This window comes from Plectropomus leopardus, chromosome 10, assembly GCF_026936395.1.
Source record: "Plectropomus leopardus strain MGB_pleo_1.0 chromosome 10, ASM2693639v1, whole genome shotgun sequence".
In the NCBI taxonomy this organism is placed as follows: domain Eukaryota; kingdom Metazoa; phylum Chordata; class Actinopteri; order Perciformes; family Serranidae; genus Plectropomus; species Plectropomus leopardus.
This window is the reverse complement of record NC_142185.1, coordinates 12,455,755-12,483,613: the sequence shown is the minus strand read 5'-3', so window position 1 is coordinate 12,483,613 and position 27,859 is coordinate 12,455,755. Positions and strand designations below refer to the sequence as shown.

At 39.4% G+C, this 27,859-nt stretch overlaps 1 protein-coding gene across 1 annotated transcript in view; it reads left to right on the top strand.

Annotated features, from left to right (window-relative positions):
* The window catches only part of thsd7ba (thrombospondin, type I, domain containing 7Ba), a 241,697-nt gene extending 221,536 nt beyond the window's left edge, over window positions 1-20,161 (top strand). Inside the window, exons 21-31 of the mRNA XM_088083067.1 lie at window positions 1,749-1,893; window positions 2,235-2,350; window positions 3,907-4,024; window positions 5,638-5,783; window positions 6,288-6,456; window positions 11,156-11,329; window positions 14,497-14,592; window positions 15,763-15,845; window positions 17,027-17,222; window positions 17,554-17,641; window positions 17,934-20,161. Coding sequence (XP_087939193.1) covers window positions 1,749-1,893; window positions 2,235-2,350; window positions 3,907-4,024; window positions 5,638-5,783; window positions 6,288-6,456; window positions 11,156-11,329; window positions 14,497-14,592; window positions 15,763-15,845; window positions 17,027-17,222; window positions 17,554-17,641; window positions 17,934-18,015 — 1,413 coding nt within the window. The 3' untranslated portion in view covers window positions 18,016-20,161. The remainder of the gene's footprint in view (window positions 1-1,748; window positions 1,894-2,234; window positions 2,351-3,906; window positions 4,025-5,637; window positions 5,784-6,287; window positions 6,457-11,155; window positions 11,330-14,496; window positions 14,593-15,762; window positions 15,846-17,026; window positions 17,223-17,553; window positions 17,642-17,933) is intronic.
* The last annotated feature ends 7,698 nt before the right edge of the window (window positions 20,162-27,859 follow it).

The following is a 27,859-nucleotide window of genomic DNA, read 5'->3' as shown; positions in this document are numbered from 1 at the left end:
AGTTTATAATTCCAAGCCCAACATGACACACATTAAAACTGGCATGATCACTTCACAGGTTACCACAGTGAAAACTGGTGACACAAGACTAACATATTAAAAGAGAGTTTGGATGATGAGGTTCGATTTGGAAAAGAAGCATAATGAGGCTGGGCTGGTATTCTTTTGGTTTAGCATTCAAATTGGATTTAGTATATACAACTTTTTGAGTGGATTGTAATTGCCTTTAGTTCTTTCCAGAAAAGGCTCAGCTTGTGTAGACAAGGGGGGAAGGCAATGCTTAATTTATACAATTGTTAAAAGATAGTTCTCCTTTATTTCTAAGTTTTAATAACATTTGATTGCATTAAAAGATACACTTATTTTAAAATGGTTCTCAAACATAATTTCCAAAGTTGCTTCACTAACTCAGAACATCTTTCCCTCTAATAAGATATAATCTCTTCATGGCTTTAAGAGTATAATCGGTATTATTTGATCTGTGTAGCAACTCACTAGATATTTTTAGCTCACCCACAGCAGTTATTTAGTGGCATTTTAAAAACCATTGTTGGATTTTGTTATTGTTGTTAGGTAATCTACTGGATTCTGTCTCAGGAAAGAACAAATTAATCCTCTTAACATCAATATTTTTTTAATTACACAATGTAATTTAAACAATGCTCAAGAGGGAGATGAAAGTCATTAAGCTGACAGTCACTCTGTTTTTAAATCATTCAAAAATATCTTCCTCAAAACAAGAAAATGATTTTGGATGAGCAGCAATTGCAGCTTGTAGTTTTAATCACATCTTCACAAACACTATATTTGGTAGATTTCGTTCAAAGAAGACACAACGTGTTTGAAGTAAGGTTACTGTGTGTTTTGATAGCACCAAAGTAAAGAGAAGAGAAGGGTCTCACCTTGAACGGATCATTTGATTTGTTCTTCTTTCATTAAATGTTGTCAGAGACCAAAAGAATAGTTTCAAAGAAAAATGAGATGCTTTCTATCAAATTTAGCTACTGCACATCAACAGCTGGCCTTGAGACTTAATGTGCACAAAATATTACATTTGCTGATTTTCTTCTCTACCCTAGTGATGACCAATGATGAAATACTAAGACCCATTCCCTCCCTCTTTCCCCCACAATTCAAAATCAATTTTTCATGTTTGAAAATCATGTTGTGCAACTCAGCTACCATTCAGATATGGATGAATTAAATTGGACAAGGGACATTGCTCTAAAGTGAGTTGTGATTTAGAGCAAAATCCTCAGTTGTATTCATAAAGACAATAAATAATAAATGAGTGTTAACAATGCAGAAAAACTGTACTGTACTGTTATTTTTCAGTTCATTGTTTTATGTTTTTTAACAAAAGTTTTTCGTCATAGGAAGACATTATTAGAAACCTGTGTACAGTGTAATGGATTTCTGCAGCCTGTCTAGTGTAAACCTGAATTTGGAGTTCAATGTAGTTCTGTTATTTTTCCGCAAATTAGCACAGTAATTCCTAACTCCTAAATAAATTTAATTTAATTCTAATGTATTAGTCAGTAAATGTAAATGCAAAAGACGGCTTTCAGTTCCTTTTGCTCGCTGAAGGACCCATTAAATCCAACCAGCTTCATCATATGCCCATTGTGAAAATAAACTTGCACTTTTGACAGTGTCTTTTGTGTGTGTGTGTGTGTGTGTGTGTGTGTGTGTGTGTGTGTGTGTGTGTGTGTGTGTGTGTGTGTGTGTGTTTCCATGCTGTTGTGCAGCAGTGTGACCAAGGAACAGCAAGGAACAGGAGCAGACACATCCTCCGCCTCCCATCCTCTGAAAAGTCGGCCTGTCCAGAGTTGGTTCAGTCTGAGCCATGTGTCCTCAACAGCACCTGCTTCTCCTACCAGTACAGAGCCTCGGGTAGGATGATCTGCACATCACGCCTGAGTTACATGTGGATGAGTTGAGACAGGGCAGCTCTCAGTGGTTAACAGTATAGACTTTTCAATCTCAATGCGAATGTATTGAACTCTAATGTTAAGCAAGGTGTGTGTGCTTGGCCAAATTTGCTTGTGTGAGACAAGTTTGACATAAGTAGAAGTTCCTAAAATAAAATCATATGAGTTAGGCACAATGCTGCTGGTTAAAACTGACAGTTTTCCTGCTGGCATGGTCATACAAACTGATCTGACAGTAAGTCTAATGTGCACGCATGTTTCTGTGTGTCTGTGTGTCTGTGTGCGTGTGTGTGTGTATTGCAGACTGGAGTACGTGCCAGCTGAGTGGAAATGCCATCTGTGGTCAGGGGTCACGGTTGCGTCTCGTGGACTGTGTTCGCAGCGATGGCAAGATAGTGGAGCTGCAGAAGTGCGAGCAGGTAGTCTCTATATAGTCAGACATTCGGTTCTAATAATGGCCTGCCACAGTTTAAAGTTTTGATCATACAGTTGTAGTTATAGAAGAATAATGTTACTACAAAAAAGGTATTGTATAATATACTTTCACTAAGGAAAAGGAAATATAAGTTGGCTGTTGATTTTGTGGGGATTTTTATTTATTTTTTTAAGTATGAGATGTTGATCAAGGTTGCAGCACCCCATTTCCTCTTTTGTTCCCATTGGCTTACATTTTGGAAACCCCCAGTTGCTCAATTTGTTAAAAGGGACAGTTCACCCCAAAATCAAAAATACATGTTTTTCCTCTTACCTGTTGTGCTATCTAATAATAGAAATTGCTTTGGCGTGGGTTGTAAAGTCGTGTAAATATTGGCCGTAGACATGTCTGCCTTCTCTCCAATATAATGGAACTAGATGGCACTCGGCTTGTGGTGCTCAAAGTGCCAAAAAATCATATTTTAAAAGCAACATCTCTTTCCAGAAATCATGACCTAATTACTCAAGATAATCCACAGACCTTGTTTTGAGCAGCATCATGTAGGAACTACTTTCTTACCACCAAACTACACCCACAAACAGTAACATTGTGCAGTAGCAAGCTTGCATCTACTCACTAATGTGAGTCATGTGCTCGTGACAGTGTGAGCTGTAGACATTAATGGCGTCTTCCTCTGCTGAGCTGTAATGTTAGCTAGCACAGTGGTGCTAGGTAAGCTAGCCAACCATATCACTACGCTTTATTTAGCATAGTGATATGGTTGGCAGGGGTAGTTCGTTAGAAAGAAAAAAGTTCCATCATGAAACTGAGTAACCAGGTGATGATTTCTGGAAGGGACATTGCTGTTTGGTTTTTCAAATGTATTTTTTTGCTGCTTTGAGCATCACAAGTTGAGTGCCATATAGTTCCATGATGATGGAGAGAAGGTAGACATCTCTACGGCCAATATATACAACAATCAGCAGCTCATACCAAAACAATCTAAACTAGAGCACTTGAGAAAATATATGTATTTTGAATTTAAGGGTGAACTGTCTCTTTGAGTAAAAATTTCCCTAATTTCCTAACAACCTTATGCTTCACTTGGTAGTGTCCCACCAAGCCCAACACAACGTAACTTTATTGCCCTGACTTAATTGTGCAAAGATAGATGGTGGTCTTAAAAATGCTAAAAGTTATTGTAAATACAATAACATTTGCTCCAACATTTCCCACTGGTGGGCTGTAAACTGGATATCAGTCTTGTTTAATAAGCTGGAGTTGACATCTGGTATATCCAGAATCTTATTACACACTGAGTGAAGATGTTGTCGCTTCTGTGTTTAATTCAATGTACATTAACAATGTGATTCTCTCAAAAAATTAGGGACTGTAGCACAGTAACATTTGAAAGCAAAGTTAATGATAAAATTATCATCTCCACTGTCCTAAAATGAACTGCAGCTTATTTAGAACATGGAAATGTGGGCGCTCAGTCTTTCTTGTTAGCTGAAATAATTGACTGGCCTTCCTCAACAGCTCTGCACTCTTTTTCTACAGTTTGGTCTGATCAACAAGTGGAACCTGTCGGAGAGCTGCGTGGTCGACTGTCCTGTTAGCTGTATACTCTCGGACTGGTCACCGTGGGCGGAATGCTCGCACACGTGTGGTTACCAAGGTAAACAAACAAGCAAACAAACTTTACTCACACCAATGGGAACACAAACCTGATAAACAGACACAGAGTCGAGCACATGTGCAGCGCCTCATTATTCCTTCCACTCAGGCATTCACCAAGATGTAGAATTGGGCATGAATACATTTAAATGCATTAAAATATTTACGAGTATGTGTAATCCACAGCCTTATTATACAGAGAAACTGTGTGCTGGTATTTCTTTTTCATTTTTTCAGCAATGTATATATTAATATTTCCACTTATCATTCTGTACAAAGCCCCATTTTGTTAATTAACACCTGCAACTTTGTTTTACGAGGTTATATTCAAAAAGCAGCAGGTTTATTTAAGCTAAATTTTATACAGCTCACCTTTATGGTCCTCATAAAGTATTTAGTGTTCCTAAATAAAATATAAACCTTTCCTCTGCTTGATTTAAAAAAATGCAATTAGTAATCACAAACCTGTGGCATGCTTGCCATCACTTTGAGAAAGTCATGTTATAACCTTATGCCTTATACAGGATTTAATGATTTAACCTGGATGCATACTGTACATTGTTTCCAAGGCCTCCCAAAGCCAATCTCCCAGAGAGAAAGCTTGTTATTCTCTTAATTAGAGAGACTCAACAGTATCTTCTTAGGTTCATTAAATTTAATTTGTCGTTGGCTATCCATCTCCTCACAGTTAACCCCTCATTCCAATAAGCTCACACTTTCACAGGCTTTCATCTGGGGATTCAAACTCAAGTCTCTGTCTGCTCCGGCACTGCTGCTGTGACTCTGTTCCTGCCACTCTCTCAGTTCATTCTCACACATTGTGAAACACATCTGTCAGCCTTGATGAGGGATTTGCGTCGTATCTGTGTCAGGCAACGCAAGGATCTTGTTCTGTCAGGACGCCATGGGAGCACTAATGTTTTGGTTTGATTTTTGAGATGGCAGAGCTGAACGTCCTTTTTGCTGCGTATGTGCCTGGGGCCCACGGAGCTCGGCATCTCCCCTGGCGTAACACAAATTCATGGCTTCTGTCTTAACTGGATGGCTGATGGAGGCCATGCTGTCACTAAGCCTCACAGCACCCATGAGCTCTTACAACATATCAAACCCACTCTGTGGCCGCTGCTGTTTCTATTTACCAAATTTCTCCTTCCACTCTTTATTAATGTCTCACTTGAACACAGCACTTGTGTGTGAAACTATTGCTTCTCAGCATAAAGTGTCACCTGGCATGATAATGTGTAATGTAATCCCTCTTTGTCAAAAAGAAAACATATTAATGGGCCAAAAAGAAGGCACAGCCTCTTCTCACTCCTAAATAGACGATCATCATTCATTCCAGCCACTTGTTTTTTGAGCTGTTGTTTTATGATGTTTGTGCAATGATGCATTTATCTCTCTCGCCCTGACTCACATGCAGTTTAGTAACTTAATTCCCGCAGTGTTTTTATTCTTTATTCACAGAGTTTGTCATATTATTAATGGCCCTGAATGCTACTATATTTGAGATTAATGCATACAAAGTTTTCAGCTTGACCATTGGAGCTCTAGTCATGCAGTTTGTAAACACACTTGAGCCTCCTCTGATAGGTTTTCTGCACTGATGTTTTGCAGGTCAGTCTGTACGCACCCGGAGAATCCTGCAGGAGGCTCACGAGGAGGGTCGGCCCTGTCCCAACCAACTCACCCAGACCAAGCCATGTCCCATAAGGCCTTGCTATACGTGGTGGCTGAGTGACTGGTCTCCATGCACTGTAGAGGTATGAGCTGCACTGTGCATATCTGATTGGAGGTGGCACAAAGTTTCATTTAATTTCATTTTATTTATTACAGAGCCCCTAAAGGGACATGGGGAAGAATACAAAAAAAGATGGTGGAAAATTTTTGGTCAAAAATGTTTTTTTTTTTGCTGGTCAAAAAAATCGATTGTGGAGTGAAATTGAGATGGTGAAAAAAACATTATGATGGCACAAAATTTGATGGTGGAGAAAAATGATGGTGCAAAAATGATTTGATGGTGAACAAGAAAGGATGGTGAAAAAAAGATTAGATGGAAAAAAAAATAGTTGGTGGAAAGAAATTGTCCCCAGAATCTTGCACCAGGGATTTACATTTTTTTCCCCACCATCTATTTTTTTCTTCCGATGTAATCTTTGGGACTCAATAATTTATTTATTTATACAGGAAAGGAATTAAAAGTAGCATCTGATGCTTTCAGTTAAAACTGCGCGCACGTGTGCACGTGTGTGTGTGTGTTCATGCAGGGTGCAGATTGTGGCGAGGGGCTTCGAAAAAGGAACCTGTCATGTGTCGTCCATCGGAGCGACGGGCCTGAATCTCCCCCTCAACCAGTGGAGGAGGAGCTTTGTGGAGACAAATTGATGCAGTGGATACAACAGGAGATGGAGCAGCCCTGCTTTGTCCCCTGCCCAGGTAAGGCTGCACTCAGATATTATAGATTAATATCTTTGTTTATCGTATGTATCTTCATTTAGTATATAAAGTGTTATTATGAATGTAATTGCTTGATATATTCCTTATGTTATAACTTAGTTATTGGCTTATATAAGGCAAAACTTTACAATTCAATGAAATATTTATCACTATGGTCATTTTGAAATCATATTTGCCAATAAGTATTTGGCCTGGGTTACTTGCTTCATAATCAATGGTCTTGTTTTAGAACGCAAACTCATTTGCTGGAATCTGCCAATACACTGTCCCCTCTCCCAATTGGTTGACATTTTCCTCTGCTAAATAATGATTACAAAATCCATAAAAGTCATAGGTTAACTAATGACCCTTTTAGCTCTACATTAGCTGGTCGAACAAGTTCAATAACAACTTAGGGGAAAAAGACACAATGTCCACTTGGCCTGAAGAAAGTTCACATTTTTTTGTTATTACTGTACCAAAGAACATCAATGCCACAAAAGTCAATATTGAGTAACTAAAAGAGAGACAGAAATTACGATCAATTACTTGACAGCGCTATTGATTTCTTACACTTCATTATGTAACAACCCAGAAATACATAAGGAGTGAAAAATCACCCTGTGCTAACTGAAACAATTAATGATTAACAGCTGTGAGAAGTCTGCAAGCAGAGAGCGTGTGTGCCAGTGCGAAAGCAATGATTTTCCAACAGCAATAATGCCACAACTGAATTAAACTAGTTTTAAGTAAAAACAGCTTTTGGATAGTAAAACAAAATTAGGTTTATTCAATCTTACGGTAATTCTCATTTGCATTATACTGATGAATATTTAATTTAGAATGATGATTTTACAAGGTGATGGCAGCAAATCATGTGGCACTGAGAGCAGGCATGGCAGTGTGGGCTGGCAGTAAAAGCAGCGTTGGCACCCAGAGATACTAGACTTACAAGTTTGGGCTGCTTGGAAATGATGAGCTGCATGTGTTGTCCCTCTACCAGCCAAATGAGCTACTCATGTTGTGAACCTCATCACAGTTTAGCAAAACTTTATTTGAGACCTGTTAGGTAATGGTCCACTGCTAAGATCCAGCAGACTGGAGAAAAGTAAATCATGTAAGCAAATCATGTTTGCTTTGAGTTCCTGGATAGAAAAAAACAACTGGCCTGTCATCTTAAAAAATAAGGAAATTTGCATCATATGCCATAAAATAAATATATGTTTTAAGTGGTTATTCAGTTAGCTAATAATAACAAGCTGAAACTGGCTGTTGATTGTCCTCATTACATGTTTTTTTCATTGAAGCTGGAGATGTGGTCTGGGTTTATTTAGCAAAACTGCATCAGAAATAAAGGCAGTGTACTGGTGGTAAACACTAAGAATTATTTAAAATCCTTAAAATGTAACACCTAACTTAGCATTAAGCCCTTTATAATATTCTGTGATATACTTATTGTCTCTTAAAACATAACTGTGAGCGAGCTCAACATACACAACTTTGCAGAGGACTTAAGTCTCAATTTTCATGACTTTACTGAGTTGCCATTGTCAAAAAAGACCTGCAACTTTAATTGGACTTAAACACCAATGACTCATTTTTATGAGTAAGTCACACTAGTTTTAACAAACTTGTTTAACAAAATAAATACGAATATGAAAAAGCATTTGTGATTTTTGTGAATTCATATATTATTACCCTGCTGCGAAAATGGCATGGCATTATGACTATTTAAAACAAGAAACTCAAGGTTTAGGGCTTGGGACTTGCTTGTCTTAACATTGAACTACACTGGGGACATGCCTGTTTACTCAGGACTTTCCTATCTAATTTTTCTTGACTTAATATGGGACTTAATTCGGGACTTGCCTGTCTTAAACGGGGACTTGACTTGAGACTTGATTGCAAAGACCTGAGACTTACTTGTGACATGCAAAAAAATTACCTGGTCCCACTTCTGGTGCTTTGTGACTTTATGTAATTTGTAACATCACTATAATAGCCATATAATTATTATATTTTTCCCTGCCATTGACACTGTATTTGCACCTTATGCTATGACTTTGTTCAGTTTTACAGTTGTTTCTCAAACTGTATAACTTGTATAACATGTTTCATTGTTGCCACCAAATGAGGACATGGTTTGTCACAGGTGCATCACGGCGTTTTGATCCTAAACAAATTACACCATTAAACCGCATGATTTAAGATCGGGTCAGTAATTAGTCAGTAAATCAGGTGCTAATAACACAGAAATGGCACATAATGGACCTGCATGCTCATGTGCTTAAGTGCTTAAATCTATCCAGCAGTGCGAGCTGGCCCACTGTGCAGCTGCAGCCACTGCTGGCGACATGTGTCAGATCAACTTGTTTCTCTTGCAGTTTCAACAGTGTTACTGCATAAACTGTTGGCAGTTTGCTGTGCACATCAAACTACATGCACACTGCTTTCTGTGATGGATAATGATAAAAGTGCAGCAGTGCTGGCAGAGTGCCTGTCTGCTGTACCTTAACAGGGGAGAAGACTTGATAGTGAAAACTTTAGTGAAACTTTATATCCCTGTTGTTTTAGTCTCCTTCGTTGTTCAAGTAGACAGTGAACAAAGCAATGCTAAATTAATTCCTGATGGAGCTCTTCCACCAGAACATTAACCCTTTAAAGTAACTCACTAAGGAAAAAGCAGTGGATTTTTTTTTCTTTGCAGCTTTTTTTCCCTGGGCTATAATAACAAAAATCAATCTTTTTTTTGTTTTGTTTTGTAACAGACCCCATAGTTTTTAAATATTGGCATCTACCAAACAGTTAGGGTGGAATTGATGGCAATGTTAAAACAGAAAGAAAAAAATATATAAAAATTACAGATCATTTACTGTTATAAAGTATGTATTATGTCAGTGTACCAAGTATTTATTCTAGATGCTTACTATTACAGTACTTCAAAAATGTTTTTTAAATTTTATTTTCATTTCATTAAAAAATTTCCATTTATTTTCTTACCATCACTACTTTTAACATAAAATAAATTCAAAGGTTTCATTGAGCATGGCTTTAGACGGTAAAAAAATACTTCATATTATATTATTTCAGCATGTGTATGACAGATAACATTTAATGTAGCATTTAACAACAATGATGATCACGATGTCATGAATTTAAAAAAAAAAGAGATTGTACTGACAAAAACAAATGCAGCATTTTAGAAATTTTGATATTTAGGAAAACATTGAAATTTAACCCTTACACTTTGCATTTAACTGACTATTGTGGCAAATACATACAGGAGCTATAGCATGAAGCATCACCATGATTTTAAATTGTATCCATCAACATCAATTTGATCATAATTTAAATCACCACAGCAACAGGAAGCCAGCAGATCATAGTCAACTGTCATTCAGTGTTGCCAGCAAGTGCTTTTTTTTTCTTTTATCTATTTTTAAGCCACAGTGTGGATGTATGTAACATGTGCTGTTATCAAGGGAGCCGATGGCCAGCTGACCGCATTGACCTGCTTCACTCGTCACTATCAGGTTTCACACTGAAAATCTATAACAAAGCTCCATTATCCTCAGGCAAACTTAGTTGCAATGTAAGCCAAAGTAACACAATGTATCAGATTGTTTTTTGTCATTTTAAAAGAGAAACAGAATCATTATCATCTGATAAAAAAAGAGAACTCTGATCCCCTCTGTCATGGATCTGGCCATGTGAGGCTCTTGTTAGCTTTTGCTATGAAGAGACACCATCTTGCAGTGCTTGCTTTTGCTCATCTGTCTCGCTCTCTCCTCTGATCCTTGCCTTGATTCATCACTCAGCCCGCCTTTGCTGTGAGCCTTGGCTCAGGATCAGAAGTGTTTGATGGCCGGAGCAGATGTGTGTGTATTGGTGTCCATGTGTGTGTTGGTGTGAAGGTGGCGGGCGCAGTGTGGGGGCCGGGGGGAAGGGTTGTCAACACGTATGTGATGCACAGAACTTGTGTGTGTGTGTATTGCTGCATCCTGTGGCTTTACCCACAGTGTGTTTCCACAGGCTTCGCAGCATGAGGGAAGGACTGATCGAGTGGATCGGTATAAGGATGAACGATAATGATTCGTGTCAGTCCACAGACAGTCACTAATGGGCATTCAGGGCAGAGAATCAGAGGGTTCTTCTGGCTGAGGGGCTGTGGCAGCGGGCGATATTAATACTACAAACTGACCCTATCAGGGATTACATGGGATATTAATGCTTGACCTTCAAGAAAACGAGTGTTGACGTGCTATTTGTAGACCCTCACAATTCATCAACCAGCATTTATCCACTCAAAACATTTCCCAAAACAAATATGTTTTTCCTTCTCCTTGGAGACATGTTTCAGTACTGGGCGTTGCTTTTACAGTTGTGCTCAGAGTTATAGCTCGTATTGTATAATTTATAACTCTGGTTGGTCTATTACTTCTGAATACCCACTGGGCTGTCTGAGTAATTTGTTTTTGTGCATTTAGTACATTATCAGCCGCCGATGTGTGCTGAAGTTGTTTCCGATCTCTTTTAAATGTTCCTGGAGCTAGCAGGGGAGCCAATAAATTGTTCCCTGAAATAGTGTTGGCAAGCTGCATATAAACCACCCTCAAGTATCTGAAAAGAAAATCTCTTAGTGTTATTGATTAAGTTGTGCCTATCAGTGATGTTTTCTCTCGCGTCTCTATGCCCTCAGGAGACTGTCATCTGACTGTGTGGTCGTCTTGGAGCTCTTGCCAGCTGACCTGCCTGGAGGGGCGGAGTTTTGAGACGACCGGTCGCCAAGCTCGCTCCAGAGCTGTGATCATCCAGGTCATGGAGAACCAGGCCAGCTGCCCACATCAAGTCTTTGAGACCCAGCCCTGTAAAGGTACTGAGGAAATCTTATTGGAAAAGTGACCGAATCTAGCAATCTCATTTTCCAGGCCTGGAAAAGTCATTGAAAGTTTTGGAAAAAATCATGGAAATTTGTTGCATGTAATCAATTAAATTACATTGATGTATCATAATGGTGAATTCATATTCTATAGCTGATGAAGTAACCTAATATTTATGTATAACTATATTTTATATTTTACCGTAGTTTTGTATTGGATCTGGAGGGCATGTTTTTTATTTATTTATTTTTTGTGTTTTTTCTTTTAAAAAAATTGGCGAATTTTATAAGACACTTAAATTTTTCTGGCATTCATTTATTTTTCTCTCTATTTTAATTTAATTTATTTATTTATTGAAGAAAAACAGGTTCAGAATGCATGTTTTCTTTTCTTTCTTTTTAAATCACCTAAATCAAAATTCCTTAAAATACCTTTGAAATTCCTTAAAGAAACTATATTAATACGTCAACAATGGATCACATGACTACTTGTATCTGAAAAGAGCTGAATTATCCCCCGACTCTGCAGTTCTCTTCCACTCTCGGGAGGTTTATAGCATCTTTTAACTCATTGTTTCTGTGTTCCTGCAATTGCTTTCAGTGAAAAAGCTCTGATAAACTCACAGTGCGCTACCTGCTCAGCACCAAACAGCAGACATACACAGCTAATGACTTGCTGCTGAGAGCCAAATATTTCCCTCAGGAGTTGGTAGAGTCCAAAAACAGCTAAATGGAGAGTGAATTTTGGACAGAAACAAATGAATGCTGCTTTGTTCATGCTTGTGATGTAAATAAGAAAATTGTTTGCTAACATGTTACTTTGCTGACCCTAAGTAGACCCTAGAAATCTATCTGTTCATGAGATGAAAAGCATTGTTGCACAGACCTCTTAGGATTGAATGCCTTAAGGCATTTATACCAGCTGTGGTGTCAGGGTGTACTGGACTAACCCTTTATGTCACTGCAGCCAAGACCCCAAACAAACTGGAGGTCAGCAAAAACTAGGTTTGAACCATAGACTGTAAAAAAAAAAAAATAGGCATATAGCTACCCTGATGTCACCAATTGGTTTGTAGAGTGCTATTTTAAAGGCTCAAGTTAAAAATTCAGTTGTAAAATTGGGAATTTAAAATGGGGGTCTATGGGAGGATTTCATTTTTGGAGCCAGCCTCAAGTGGCCATTCAAGGACCTGCAGTTTTTGGCACGTGGGCATTGGCTTAATTTTTTCAGCCTTGGAGGCTGCAGCTTGGTTTTAGTTGACCTTTATTCTCTTTATAAATGGACAAACAATCTAGGGACAATGCTTGGTGGTGATGCGTGGGTTGACACGGGTTGATGCGTGAGTCGAGCGGTTCGAGTAAGCTTGTTAGAAATGGATCAAGGGACAAAACAGTGCTCTAAGTTAATAATATCTTACAGAAACATTGTTAAAAAAAAAGTCCACCCTCGATTCCCCTTTCAGTGTCTCTTTATGTTTCTGTCTTTGTCAGTCCCTCACTCTGTCTCTCTTTCTCTGTCTCTGTCAAACAAGCACAGCAAGCAGCTTTGTCATCAGTGCTGCTGTGCTCAGGGTTTCCATTTTCAAGTCTGACATATTTAAATCTTGAAAACAGCATGTACTGAGTACATGCGTTCTTCCTACATCATACTTTATAAAGAGAAAACACGCCTTTTATATTGTGGTTTTTACTGGAAATGACATACAATACAACTTACAGAAAGTAAGTTGATTAGCAACGGTAATAACCAGAAATTTTAAGCTCTGGCTTGGGGGGCAAATTTGGGTATAAATAATGCGAGTCAGGTGGGGCAGATTGACTCTCATATCAGGCCAAGTTAGTGCGTGTTTTAAAAAACCTTGTCCCACGTATTGCTTAAGCTTGGATATTCAAGAACAAAGGCTTCTGGTCCTGAAGATGGATCAATGAAGTGGAAATCGTTTTAAACGTTCAATACACTTCAGACCAACTCAGGAGAGCCACAGAAAGATTTCTTTTTCATCCCTTTGACCTTGAAAACACAATCCAATGTTTATCAGTGTGTATTGGGGCAGTGTGGCCTTGGGAATTCACAAGTGAAATATTTGAACCGTGACAGAGAACTCGTCAGCCCACACAGTGCCACAGCTCATAACAGATATTATGGATTAGAGGCAGCTTTTGGATTTCAATAACTCTCAACCTCTCTGTACGGAGGTAAAAGGTTAAAAGGTAATTTAAAAATTGCTTTCTAAATGGCTGTCTCTGCTGTAAATGGCAGTGGTTTTAATAGCAAAGTCATCATTGAAGCTGTGTCACAGGTCAAAAATGACAAAATTGATAAAAAGGCTATTATTAAAGTGTTAGTGTTTGAACATAGAAAGGACACGGCTGCTCCAATACTTATCCAATTTTGATGAAAGTGCGACTGTGTGTATTACACAAGGGAATCCTGTATTCATTGTTTTTGAATCTCTACTGCAGTAGTAATTTTTAACTGTCTGTCTAAATCTTATTTTTGTATATCATCATCAACTTCTTGCCGTTGTTTCCATTATTTCATCAAATAATCCTGTAATTCTTTGATTGCTGCATTTACATACATTCATGTATCTAATCAGCCACCGAGTATTTCGGCTCTTGCCAGCTCTCTTTTCTCTCTTTAATAATTGCTTTTTAAAGTGGCATGTATAATGTACTGTCAGGTACTTGGCATTCATCATTACACTACCCAGCCATGTAGCTTAATGTAGCTTTAATCTACGTACTGCTTTAAAAGGTCCTTCCTGTGGTGTTTCTTCAGTTCGTAATCTTGCCGTGAGATTTATCACTACATGTGTGGTGAGACTTTCTTTAACGCATAAATTCGGGCTCAAGTGTCTTTGACGGTTCGTCTCTTCAGTCTTTCCCCACAGCTCCCCTCAGGAAAATAAGAGTGCTTCTTTTCTAAAAAAAATAAGAGACTTTCATACATTTCCAACTAATTCACACCATCTCATTCCTCCAAAGACACTGCTTCAGAGAAAATGATGCCCTTTTTCCTTCACTACAAACATATTATGTCTTACCTTATAGCTGAAAAAGAAGTGGTGTTTAATGTCCAAGGGAGCCTGACGACAGGGCTTGATGGCCAGCACAAACTGCTAATGAGCATCGTCTCTGCCTCTCTGCCATTGCTACAGGGGGGAAATGCCACAGTTACCAGTGGAGGACAGGAGGATGGAGCAACAATGAGCGAGCGGTGTGGTGTCAGCGCTCAGATGGTGTCAATGTCACAGGTGATTAGTTGCCATGTCTTGCAGCCACCCCAGGGGCAACGCGCAAAAGCACATGTAGGAACACACACATATTATTGCAGAAATATGAATATCTATGTATATCTGGCTTAATGCACACTGCAGCTGAAAGTGTCCCAGTTCTGTTTTTGTTCCCCCTCACTGAACCGAATCAGTGTGAACAGCGGAAAGCTGCACGGGGTCTCATTTTTCAATTCAGTGTGGATCACATGGATATGTGCTACAATATCAGATTGTTTGATTGCTCAAAAAGGGAATTTGTAAGCGTTGCCATGACAGTAAGTGAATCTTTTCTCATTCATCTGAGAAAGCTGTCACGCCGGTAATTTTGGCAGGGATGGCTGTAGCAGGTGGTTTAGGAATACATTTAGATTTCCTTGTTGGTTCAGGGGATAATTGAAACATTTTGAAACAAGCGAGAAGGGTGGATACAAAAATGGATTTGCATAATTTCAGTTTACAATGTCGTTATACTTTATACGGGTTATACCCTACAAATCAGTTACTTTACCCCCTGCAAGAAAATAGGATGGCCTCATTTCAAAATTGTGCGTGACACCCTGCAGTGTGAGCTCTCTGTCTTGTACACACTCACATGCACACACACGCACACACACACAAAGAATAATTTTAGTATAGTGTTCTAGTTGAATTTAACACATTATTTGATCTGCCCATACTCAGTGCAGCCTGCATTGATTTCTCCTTTCCCTCTTAACATAAGTAATCAATAAGCCAGACTCTGAGCTGGGAGGCTTACAATCCATATAAATATAATCATGCATTTGTATTTGTGGGAAGAAAAGCGGGCGTGGAGAAACAGAACAAAGGTAATAGCGCTGTGGGAACAAAAGCTTTAGGCGAGCTTGATGTGCTGTAAATAGTGGGGGAATGTGATCTTATCGCTGTAAGGAAGTGTTTCTGGCAAATATGAGCCCAGAAGGAATAACCTCCCTCTGTAGAGAAGGCTCAAACCCAAGGCATTATTCTTTGATATTTTGACATGCAATTTTCCATGTTGGAATTAAAATGTTCACAGATTGATCAGGGACTCTGATAGGTAACTGAGCCCATTAATCAGGTGTGACAGTACATTCATTCAGTGATCAATGGCTGAAGGAACAGAAATAAGCACCTGTTGTCTTCCTCCAGGGGGGTGTTTCCCGCAGAAAAAGCCGACGACGGTCAGACACTGCCATCCTCCGTGCACTAAACCCTTCTCACACTGCACGCCGGTAAGATCATCGTACTTTGATCAGGCAGCTGTGATCTCTTTAATTCTCACTCTGCTTTTTGCTGCTTCTTGTTGCTGCCACGATCCAGGTGAAGAGTGAAATGGATGGTGACAGATGACATTTCTAATTGTCAGGAACAGGCATTTAAAGGATAATCACATTAAAACCAATGAATGTGGGCTCAGTGTCAGTAAGGGACTACACACTGATGGGGGCAAAAACTGCACACAAGCACAAGCCCTGAAAATGACAAAGAATAGCCTAAGCTTGAAGTTTTACTGCCCCTCAGAGTACCGTCCACGTAACTGCACTTAAAAATGCAAAACTGTAGCACTGATGCGCTTAAGAAGCATGTGACATGTTTGACACAGATGCCGAATGCAGATGAAAGGCCTTAAAAAATCAGAGCCCAATGAAAATCAAATGTATTAAGATAAGGAATGCATAAAACTATAAAATGAAATACAGATATAAATAAAATCTAAAATAAAAATGTACATCAGTAAAAATATAAACATGTGCACATTTACACCAGTATGTAAAAATTTAAATATGCAAAATATGTGTAATACGCTGAGTATGTAAAGTGTGTAAAAGAATGTACTTAACAAAAAATACATGTCTGTGCCCTATGCTACATGACAATGTACAAACTAGTTTGTGAAGATTTAGAAAAATAAAAGGCTATGTGCAATATGCTACAGTGCACAGTACAATATATATATAGTATTATAAGAAATATAAACAATATATACCAGAGGGGTTTTATATGTTAGATGCATTCAAGGGTGGTGTTCAAAATAAATAAAGTTTCCTAAGAATATTGCTCAGTTGAATAATTGCACAGAGTACTGCTGTATATTAGTTATTATTAAAAATTGTTATTATTATTAAAAGTTAATGCTGTGATGTGGTTCAGTGCGTTTAGTTCTTGTGTGCCTTTCTTTGGCCTGGCTCAGGCTCATTTTTATCAGTCTTCAAATCTGGAAACCTGTAATCTACCCCCTGAGGAGCACAGTGTAATGTCAGGTTTGGGAGAAATCAGCCTGTGCTAATCGCAGCCAGCATTTTGAGCGAGTAAAGCAGAGTAGTGTCTCTACATGGCAAAGCATTTTGTCAGCAGTGTTTTGCAGCAATTGTGTTGGCTGTAAATGATGTTCTCTCACCCCCCCTCAATGCAGAGTGGAGTGTGTGGGTGTGAGAAGGGTTACACTGAAGTGATGACCACGCACGGCTTCTTGGACTACTGCAACAGAACCCCGGGGGTGGACAACAACAAGAAAGCTGATGTGAAAACCAACTCTGGAAGATTAAAACCTGGGCCGTCTCAGGCCCAAGACCTCTTCAACGAGTGGACCTTACGACCTGTTGGCCCAGGTACTGAAATGGAAATCCTCTTCCAGCTATACCAGTGTGTCTGAGATCATTGCTGCCTTTGAACCTGCCTTTGTAGATCTAGGATCACTGGGCCGCGGGTGGAATCCATTCTAGGTCAAAGTCTTTACTTGGGCTCATCATTATATGGTGTAAAAAAAGTTCAATGGACCACAAAAATGTCAAGTCATTCTCCTCTGCAATATGTTTAAAAAGAGAATAAACCTTCCTCTTTGTTCTGAAATGTGAGAAATAAAGTTCTAAAGATCTCAACACAAAAGATGTAAATATATTTCAAACTTGGTATTAAAACTGCTGCTTTTTGATTGCACAGATGGAAGAGTAAAGCTGTGGGTTTACGCCGTGACTGCTGTTGGATTCATCTTAATACTCTTCATTATTGCATTATCATTCCTGGTCTGGTACGTAGTATATTGCTTTTTCCTCACCATGCAAAATTTCAAGAACAGAATCAATTGTAGGCCACACACAACACACTGAGCACTGAGAACTAAGGCAAATTCTAAACCATCTGCTTTCCTTGAAAAAAGAATCCTGTCAAGTATGAGTTATACCCCTCACAGTATTTTGTCTGATGCGTGCAGCTGCTATCAGATAATGGGATTCTTTGTAAAAAGACTGAAATCAAGTTGGGCTGCCCTGCTGCTATGTCAGATACACTGTCAGCTTTTCTTTCTTGTCTATTTATTTCAGTAAGCCATCCAAAACCACGAAGACATCTCCTCCGCCGCAGAAGCCCTTGACTCTGGCTTACGACGGCGACATGGATATGTAACCAGGCTGCTATACCTCACAAAGACATGCTCCGCCTCAGACAGACTCCTGACTGCAGATTGTTGTTGACTGGCCAGTTTAAGCTGGGGTGACTATTTGCTGTTGTGGCGACTGTATTGCAAAAATGCAGAGGACCAATGGCGAAGATCGCACAAGATTTGCTGCTGAAGGGCAATATAGCCCAAAACTTTCCTCCTCAAAGAAGGGGAGGAGCCAAAGCCGAACATAGCTGAAATGAGACGGAATGTCTCTAGGAAATAAATGGACCTCTAGTTTCTTTTTTAACTGCTTGCAATGTGAACACACAGTTGAAGCACTGTTTTGCAAACATTAAGTCATGAGGACTCCCTAAAAGGCAAAGACAACCTGGATCCACAGGTGTCAATTTTTGTGTGTGTCAAGAATCAGAAGGACTACCTGATTATTTGTCTCGTATTTGTGTTGTGAGGGAGACAAAACATCTCGAGTCAGCAGTCGCTTATGACATTCAAAGACGGAACAACAGAACATTTGGCATTTGACTTTGTCTCATCAGTGCTGGATCTTTGTAAAAGAAAATGTCACACGCCTTTTGGGTAAACAAACAGCCTTTTTTTGAATTTTTCTGAGAATAAGCAAGATGCTCTATGCACTACATTAGTGCTGATTCACTTTTTGTTTTTTGTTTCCTTTCAAATGACTTTTCTAGTGTTTTAATTGTACTGCAAGTTGTTGCTGTCAGATTGTGTTTTGTTGATGATGCCATATGTTGTGTATATGTGGAAACCAAAAGTAGGCTTGCCTTGAGTTTAACGATACAAGGATGCAGTAATTCCTCTTCCCTGATCCTCAGAAACATCTCGACCACTGAGGACTAAATTAAGAGGCAAACCTCAAAACCGTTGAATATGGTTCCAAAACACGGCAGACTGCTTTGCCAAATGCAGTCAAGAATTAGCAGGAAAAAAAAACCCATACCTTTAATGCAAATTATCAAATACCAGCATGATAAAGCTCGTACCTCATACACACTTTCATTAAATGCAAAACAAAAAGCACTGATCAGCAAAGCAGATACAAGAATAGAAATGATGAATTATCCACTGGATCACATGTGGTATGTTTTTAGAGCATATATCCAAAAGGATGTCATACTTGATTTTCTTTTCACACCATTTATTTCTTACTATTACAGCCAAGAACAAAGTCAGCTTACTCGGAACAAAGTGAGAAACTGGTTTTTGACAGCATTGTGTCCCTTTTTTACGTTTTTTTTTTTTCTATTTTGCATCACAAAGACAGGGCTCCAAATATGAAAGACAGCAAATACCAAATATTTGTGAGCACGTATTAATTAAGTGGGTTATCTCTGATTTCTAGATTCTCTAGCTCACGCACAAAAGTGATTACCTTTTTTTTTTTCATTCAGCCCTGAAAGTATTTCCACTGAGTTTACAAGACATCCATGATTTCTAGGGAAAGATCTTATTGGACCATAAGCACTTCCATTTATTATCATTTGGACATGGATCCTTCAGTGCGATATTCATACGACCCAGTGGAGAATTACGTTCCTAATACTTGGTGGTTCTGACACTGACTAGATTTGAAGCTGTTTTTTTTCTGCCTCCACAAACTGAAGATTTGTGTTATCTGACCAACTTCTGAATGTATTTTACCCGTAACTCTATAATCTTAATGGTTGTGCAAATATGGTTGTTACATGTTGTAACGATTGTATTTTAACAGCTGTTTGTATGTAGGCATGCTTGATCCATTTTGGCAGAAAGTGCTCCGAGTGGCCTTGCAAAGATTCTGTTTTTACAAGTTGCCAAAAACATTTTAGGGTAGTTTCTTTGAGGCGGTGTTTCTAATATTTGGCCAGCAAAAGGGCATATGGTAAATGTTAAGTCAATGTGAACTCCAGTGGTGAGATTTTAATTATTTCTAGATAACAGGATCAACTAATTAACAAGTTATCTGGGCACATTTCCATTATAAAACAAAGAAAACAAACACTCCCGACCTGATTTCATTGGGTTATATCCAAGAAGATCTAAAAGTGTGTTCACTCATTGTTTACAGTACCATGCTATTTGTGTTACTATTGTGTGTACATGGAGAGCTGGACAAAAATGCAAATAAATTGTGGAAACGTGCAAATAAAACACTGCAATCTTTCCTTTTTTGCACATTTCACAGTTCAAACTTGGTGAAATCTTTGCGAGAGAAATGTTCTAGTCCTGCTGTGATCTTCATCGGCTCCTTGACTCTCAAATCCTGATAAAATGTAATTACTGATACAGGCTCCAAGGCAGAGCCCAGAATATATAAGCAGCTGATAGGATTCATCTTGCCCTCCAGTCAGATTCCCACTCTGATAATCCCAGGATGCTCGCAGGTTGCGAGGGAAACAGTGTTTAAATCTTTTGTCTCATCGAATCCATTTATTTAAGACTGTCACTTTTGTTTAAGAGAGCGTTGAAATCAAACACTTGTGTCACGGCCATCTGATCAGTGGCAAAGACGTGGGCTGATCTTGTCATGTCCAATTCATGTCATTTCAGTAGCTCTCAGGACATATTTGCAGGTTTCGGTGAGCTGTTTGACAATGGCGTGTCTAGTTTTAATCAGGATTCATCTATTTCCACAAGTTGGATCATGCAGTATGTGGCAGAGATGCAGCTTTATGAATATTTAATAGGAACAATGAATAACCTTTTTTTTTAAATGAATGTTTGTTATCATTTATTACTGTATTATTAAATGCTTGTCTTCTCCTCAGCAGAGTGATGAAATTTTATACACTTTTCATCACTTTAGAGGTGATGTTTGTCTTCCCCAACTGAATGTCACTGTATTTTCCAGAAAAAAAAAATTATGTGAAACGCAAAATTATTTTTTGGATTGTGTTTAATTTATCCCTTATTGGACATCATTTTTAAGGTAGAGAACAACAGGAAGACAGAAAAGAAGGCCATGTGACAGAAGCCACAAGCTGGAATTGTACCACAATTACAGCAGTATGTTGTTTTTGCATCACTGGACCAACATAACCTTCCTTATCTTTATGATCCCAAGATAAACGTGTGAAAAGAGGTGTAAATGCATGGGTCCACCCAGCAGTCATTCTTAATCAAAAGAACTGATAAAGCCTCTTAGATGAATGATGAAATGTCCGGGATATCAAACAATGAGTGGAGTTGCCACTGAATTTAGTAAATCACTACAGAGGTTTCAAGGTGATGTCTAGGATTTGGGAATGGCACATTCTTTAAAAGTCCAGCTCTGCTTATTTGAGTTGTTTCCTCTTCACTTAATCTGTGATACTGCAAACTCACAGGTCCTTTTAATGATTATGTTGGGTATTTTTTAGCAATGCTGTCTGGCTTTAGGGATTGCAATGTTGGTCTGTCAGTTGGTCGGTCAGTTAATGCTGAATAAACTGAAGACCATCTTGAAATGGTATCACACCAACCGCAACTCCTATCCATGACTTAAAATTAAAGTGGGCCAGGGGTGTAAGGTGGTGGAGCTGATGGCTCCTTCCCTACTTCCTACTGCCTTACATCCAGCCTCCCTGCACATTTGTGACATCATCTTGGTGTCAAAGTCTGTCCACAGAGAGCCCGACATATAAACACCTGGTAAAGTACTACAAACAGCTTCAGAGGCACAGACTCACAAGATGAAAAAAATACCCAACCCCATTTTGACAGTTGGTAAATGGCAGTTGGCTCTAACTTGATTGATGAATGAAACTGTGTACAGGCTTACGTGGTTCCCAGATGATGAACCCTCTTGACTTTTCCTGATTTGTGAGGTTGACACCTGTGGTTTTGTTTGAAATGTATCTGCAACAATTGCATGAATTGCCATGAAATTTGACACCAGCAATCATGTTACCATCAGGATGACTTGTGATAACTTTGCTGATCCCTTAACTTGTCATCTAGCATAATCATTCAACCAGAACCTCAATTGTCTAAAAGTTTGGTTCATAACCAAAAACTACAAACCTGGTGAGATTCCCGTCAGCCTCAGCTGTACTTTGTGACTCATACTAGTTACCAAATGTATGTTAACACGCAAAACTAAGGGCTCCATCTTACACCCAGAACAAAGCCTCAGACAGCGTATTGCAACCGTCATCGCTAGTTTCAGCACAGCTGTCATTTTCATAGCTAGCACTCACGATGTGTCAGTAGCAAATGTACTTGCGCCAGTCTGTGCACCCATGGGTGTCTGGGTGTTAAAATGGCCCATCAGGCCCATTGTCTTTGGTTTGCTATTTTGAGGCAGCCAAAAGCGATTGCTCCGTTGACTCATTTAAAACCTGGTCTAAAGTCAATGGCACAGTATTTTCGTGCTATTAAGAGGACATAATGCAAATATAACATACATAGGTGGGTTCACAACCCACCTATACGCTCTCCTTGTGACACATAGGGATGTGGAAATGGAATAAGTTAAATGTGACATTATTAATAAAGAAAACATTAATTACATTCTCTAAAATGTTAAAATAGCAGACAGCAGAGCAGAGCTGCTGTCCAACTTCCCACTATGAGCAATGGTGTGTGTATTTCTGCACAAGGAGCAATTCTGTTTCCTTTTAGTAGTTTATAGTTTTCAGTTTTGTGGCTTAAATGATATTTTCTGCAGTGACATTACTGCTCATACTGCCTTACTGTCAACAGAAAACCGACTGCCTTGTCAATAAAAACAGCAGTGCACCGGTGGGTGTGCACCTGGCTCTTAAAATAAATCAGACATGACACTCCGATTGGTTGGAATTATGTTTTGCCTTAATCACACCAATGATTATATTAAGGGCTAAATGCAATCCTTTCGCCCCTTGCACCTCGAGTTTCTGCCCAGATTATGTTCCATTTAACTGGCGAAACAAAAAGCTAGACGCACCGGAAATGCACTTTTGCCACACTCTTGAGACCATGTGCTAAAGATTGTTTAAAAAAGACGCAGTTTATTCCAAAGATGTGATTCTTGGTAGAAAAGCTTTTTTCACCCATTGACTTTTCGTCTTCTGGGTTTTAGGTATAATTGTCCTTTTTGTACAAACACCAGTACTTTGCAATCTGAGAGTGCATGTGGTTGTTTAAGAAATACAGTCTTTGGATCTTCAGGCACTTTGCCTACTTTAAGTCTGTTGGTAACTTGGCATGTTATTTGGTGGAGGAGGGCGCCATTTGACTCCTCTCATCTTGTCATCAGAATAATTAAGATTTCATAATGGGTGTCCAACCCAAAACCGCTTTATTTATTTTGCTTTTTATGGGCAGCGGTTTGCGTACACCCCCAAGCGAAATACAAGTTTTGGCCATAGCTACGCATAGCTGTTTCTTAGCGTGTCCAATTTAAGGGTCCTTCTGTAATTGTCCATGGCTGGTAGACTTTGGTGGCACATTTCTTTTTCCGCATGCACAGACCAGCTACATCACACAGAGCACTGCTCCATTTCCTTTGTCAGACCCCTCCTCGCTCGCAATGTTGTCGTCATCAAGAGCATCAGTGGTTTTGAGCAGATCGTTTAGAGCATATTGGCCTACATCTTTGTCTCCCTTTCCAGCCATCTGGCGGCTCACTCCTGTGATTATGACTGATCTCATTACGGGAATACAACAACACTACACTATCCCCATGACCAGGAGACAAATCAACACCATCAAACGCATCTTCATCAATTGCATTCCCCATTTTCCTTCAGTCCCTTCTAACCAGGTCATCCAGTCCACCTCTGCTCCTGCATTACTCTTAACCTCCTCTCTGAGACTTCAAGCTTGTACATGGCCTCTGTAAAGGCCCCCTCCTTACCAGTGATATTTGGGATGAATGTACAACAGTAATCTCCAAAAAATGCAAACAATGCACCCTGTTCCACCAACATCCAGTCCAGACTTATTGATTCTGCCATGTCATGGCACTGGTGGCTGCAACTTGCTCCCTCAGTGCTTCTAATGCCTCATCCGTGAAGTTAATGAATTGTTGTTGGTTACTGTTGGTTGCTGAATAAACACACTTTTGTCTCATCCTGTTCCTCACTCTGGTTTGCCTAGGCCTCAGTTAGAAGGACCACTATGTCCTGCACTGCCTGTACCCTGGCACAGCGCCCTGTCCACTATTGGAAGGGTTGAATAGATCTGTCTTGCTCCTCACTACCAAATCGTGTCTGCCACTGCTACTAACTGAGCATTTTTACTGGTCCTTTAAACTGGTCTGCAGCACACAAGTTATCTTAAGTGCAATTAGCGGTGACATCCCAAATATAATTACATCTGTCCAGCTGTCCAGCTACACTCACATCTATTTCACCATTCCTCTCAAAAGACTCAAATTGTCCTATGGGAACTAAAGGGATTCCGTTGGGCATCCCTTGGCATATCTTTTTCCTTGCCACACGCACATTTAGCTCCTTGTACCTAATTTTGTTATCTTTCTGGGTAGAAGGAAATTTACATATGAGGAATATGAAGGTGCCTCTAAGAATAACAAACATTGGGCTCAATGCCAAACCCTCATACCTCCTAGCAAAGCGCCAACCTTGCTTTCTCCTTCTCACACTCCTCCCAACTGTACTGAGCGTTTAACAAATATAACTGGTCAGGCCTAGATCTGGTGCAGATGTAACACTGTCTTCTTGTTTCCCTGTCCTGAGTACTGCACTCACCTATACCAGCCATTATGCTCTGCCAATCTCTAGAGGGGGTCTTTATTCATGTCGGTGTGGGTACTTGGAGTACTCTGAGTTGCTCCTGCATCCGTCATCCAGTTAAAGCCACATGTGTCCTTTTCCCAAGAATCCTGTGCCTTTAGCTTTGGTCGGAGGCTTTCAGGTGCAGCGCTGATCTTTGGTCCAGCGGACCCTGGTGCCTCGACATGACACAAAAATACCAAACATCACCAAAACAGGACACATGAACCCTTGGTTGGACAAGATATTCGCTTGGTCCTGTGGCGTTACACGTTAGCACTTCCCCTGTGGGCCATTAGCTCAATGGGCAGCACATCCCGTGTATCTGCATTTTTGTGTTTAGAGGGTGTCGCTTCAACCCACCTGCCAAAACAATCCACCACCACCAACATGTACCGCTTACCTTGTACAGGCCTGATCATGTCGACAAAATCCCTTATCAAATGTTTAAATGATCCCTCTGGAACTGGATTGTGTGTAGCTGGAGGCATTACACTGCACCTGAAGACATGATTCAGCCATCTTAGCCTGCCTCCCCAGTTTAATTTTTCTTAACACCCATAAACTAGTGATTCCCCTTTTTTGTTTTTTTTCCTCTCCACCCCTTATTGTATATCTGTGTGTTTCTAATCATGTGATTTATTCATATAGATCGACCTGGCACCTGAAATTATGCCAAATGTTTCCCGTCCTGCATAGAGCAGCCAGACCATCCAGACCATCCACAACACCCTAAATCTCCAAACTCAGCAGTGTTCTATACCAAATGGATTAAACAACTTCACATTAACATGTGCTTACGCTTATATACACGTAACTATGGACAGCTTGTGCCTAAGGCCCGGTATGTTGCTGGACACCTAACAGGGGGTCAAAGGCCAACTTTTATTAGGCCAAAATCACTCCACTCCACCAATCTCCACACACACCCCTCCTCCAAGGGAGAGAGGAAAAAGAGACTCACATGACAGCAAACCAGGTCACATATATACACCACACCTACACCACATTAATTCCATGCATCTCTCCAATACATAGACTGCATGCAATACAATGCTGGGCAGCTGGAGCCCGTCCAAATACGCAAAACCACGCCAAACTCAACCAAACACCCCAGACAATGCTATAGGACCCACTTTTTGGCAGTTCACACCCAACGCATTCACCTTACATACACCATTTCACTTTTATCTCATCGCCAAACATATACACATATACACTTTTTACCTTCCAACCACTCTTACGGAGCCCAGGAGAGTAAAAAGAGAACCTGAACACAACGATTGCGCAATTGTCCCCTCCCCTGTGTCCCCAGGGGAGGGGAGGTAGCATATGGAGAACAATAAGGTCAGCTAGATAAGATGGTGCCAGCTCCTGTAATTAATCAGGGGACTTTGAAGTTAAGCATGGTTTGAACTCTGAGCCAATGAAGGGAGGACAAAATTGATGTAATAAGTTTCAAAGCGGTAGGTCATGTTCTGGAAGCAGTGTCTTGTATAAGCTGGAGGTTTAATGTTCACAAAAGGCCAAAAAATAGGAAGTTGCAATAAGAAATATTTTTCTTAAAGGTGGACAAATTATGATAAATTGATTCCCGTTTACGTGTTTGTTTTAGAGGCAAAATACTTCAATACACAAGAACAATTTAGAATACAAATTTTCTTGTCCCATTAAATGCTGTTGTAATTGTCATAATTGTGAGTGGTCAATTTGTGGATGGCACAAATTCAATGAGAAAAAACCTGAACAGTTCTTTTAAAAAGGGATTTGGACAAAATCGGCTGTTTCAAAAAGTGGTAAATAACACATTAATACATAGATAAGACTCGAATGGTTCCAGTGTCCAAGTAAAGCAGAAAATGGCAAAGTCCTTAAACAAGGTCATTCTCAGTGTTGGGGTCATCAATTGAGTCTTAATGATTGCAGTGAATCTCTTGAGAAATTCCTTTGGAAATATTCAACACAGAAGTGCATGTTTAAAAATGGATATTATTATGGTCTTTCATCTAAACACCGACATTATGAAGCACTAAGTCATATCTGACTAAAATCTCCCTCTCAGGATTCACTCCCAAGATTTAAATCTTATCAGATGAGGTCTGTGGCCTAATTACAATCTAATTTAGGTTCTTGGCCTAATTCCTTTCTGACATTAGAACAACTGAAATCTGGGAAACACGGACACGCCGAGACATAAAAACAAATGAAAGAATTTAGTGTTGTTTTTAGACGACCATTCTCTGTTGTGAAAGTATGTGAAATATCCTTTCCCTCTCTCTTACAGTAGTCTTATACACATCATAGCTCACATTTCTGCTGACCTTAGCAAAGCGTGCTATAGTTTCTTCTCTTTAAAAATGATATTTCCAGGTATTGTTCTCTATGCAGTGAGAAAATCAGCTCACTGAGAAAAAATCATAATGAATAGTGTGTGCTTTTACATCTTTCTTTGTAAAGTGATGCAGAAGTGCACTGTGTTTAAATGCAACACAAATATACTGTTGAAAAAAGTAAAACTGACACGAAGGACTGCCTAAGACCTGTACATTTTTAGGCTGGGGCACATGTAATCTGAAAATGGTTTTGCTACAGTTTCAGGATTAAAAGTCATGTTTCCTAGAATGGTGTGTGACAGCCTTTGAGGTAACCTATGTTTTCTTCCATTTGGTGGATGTGAAAGGTTTAACCAATCAGTAGCGACATGTGTAAATTCTGGTAAAATCTTGACTTGTTGAACCTCCAATTTTTATTTTATTTCACACTTGCTGTTTGACAATTTAGATGTACCTTTTCCCACACCAAAGAAACCCCTTTAATTTGAGTTGAACTCCACCCTGCAATATCAAAATGCAGTGCAACTGCCTAACACAATAGGGTGTGCAATGTTAAAATAAATCTTTTGTAACGTTTTGTCAGTGTACATACAGCACCATAGTGAAAAGAATGTAAACAAATGGGAACACTGTGCATGCAAAGATATTAGCTATTTCATACTAAATAGTTTTTCCCTCAAGTGTCCCTGTAACCTATGATTTTTAGGCACAGCTATAATCTACATGTAAACAATAGACTCTCAGCCTTTAATATCAAATTGATTGTCAAGTTATGTACAAACATACATTTAAAAGCAACTTAATTTCCATAAATGCTTTCT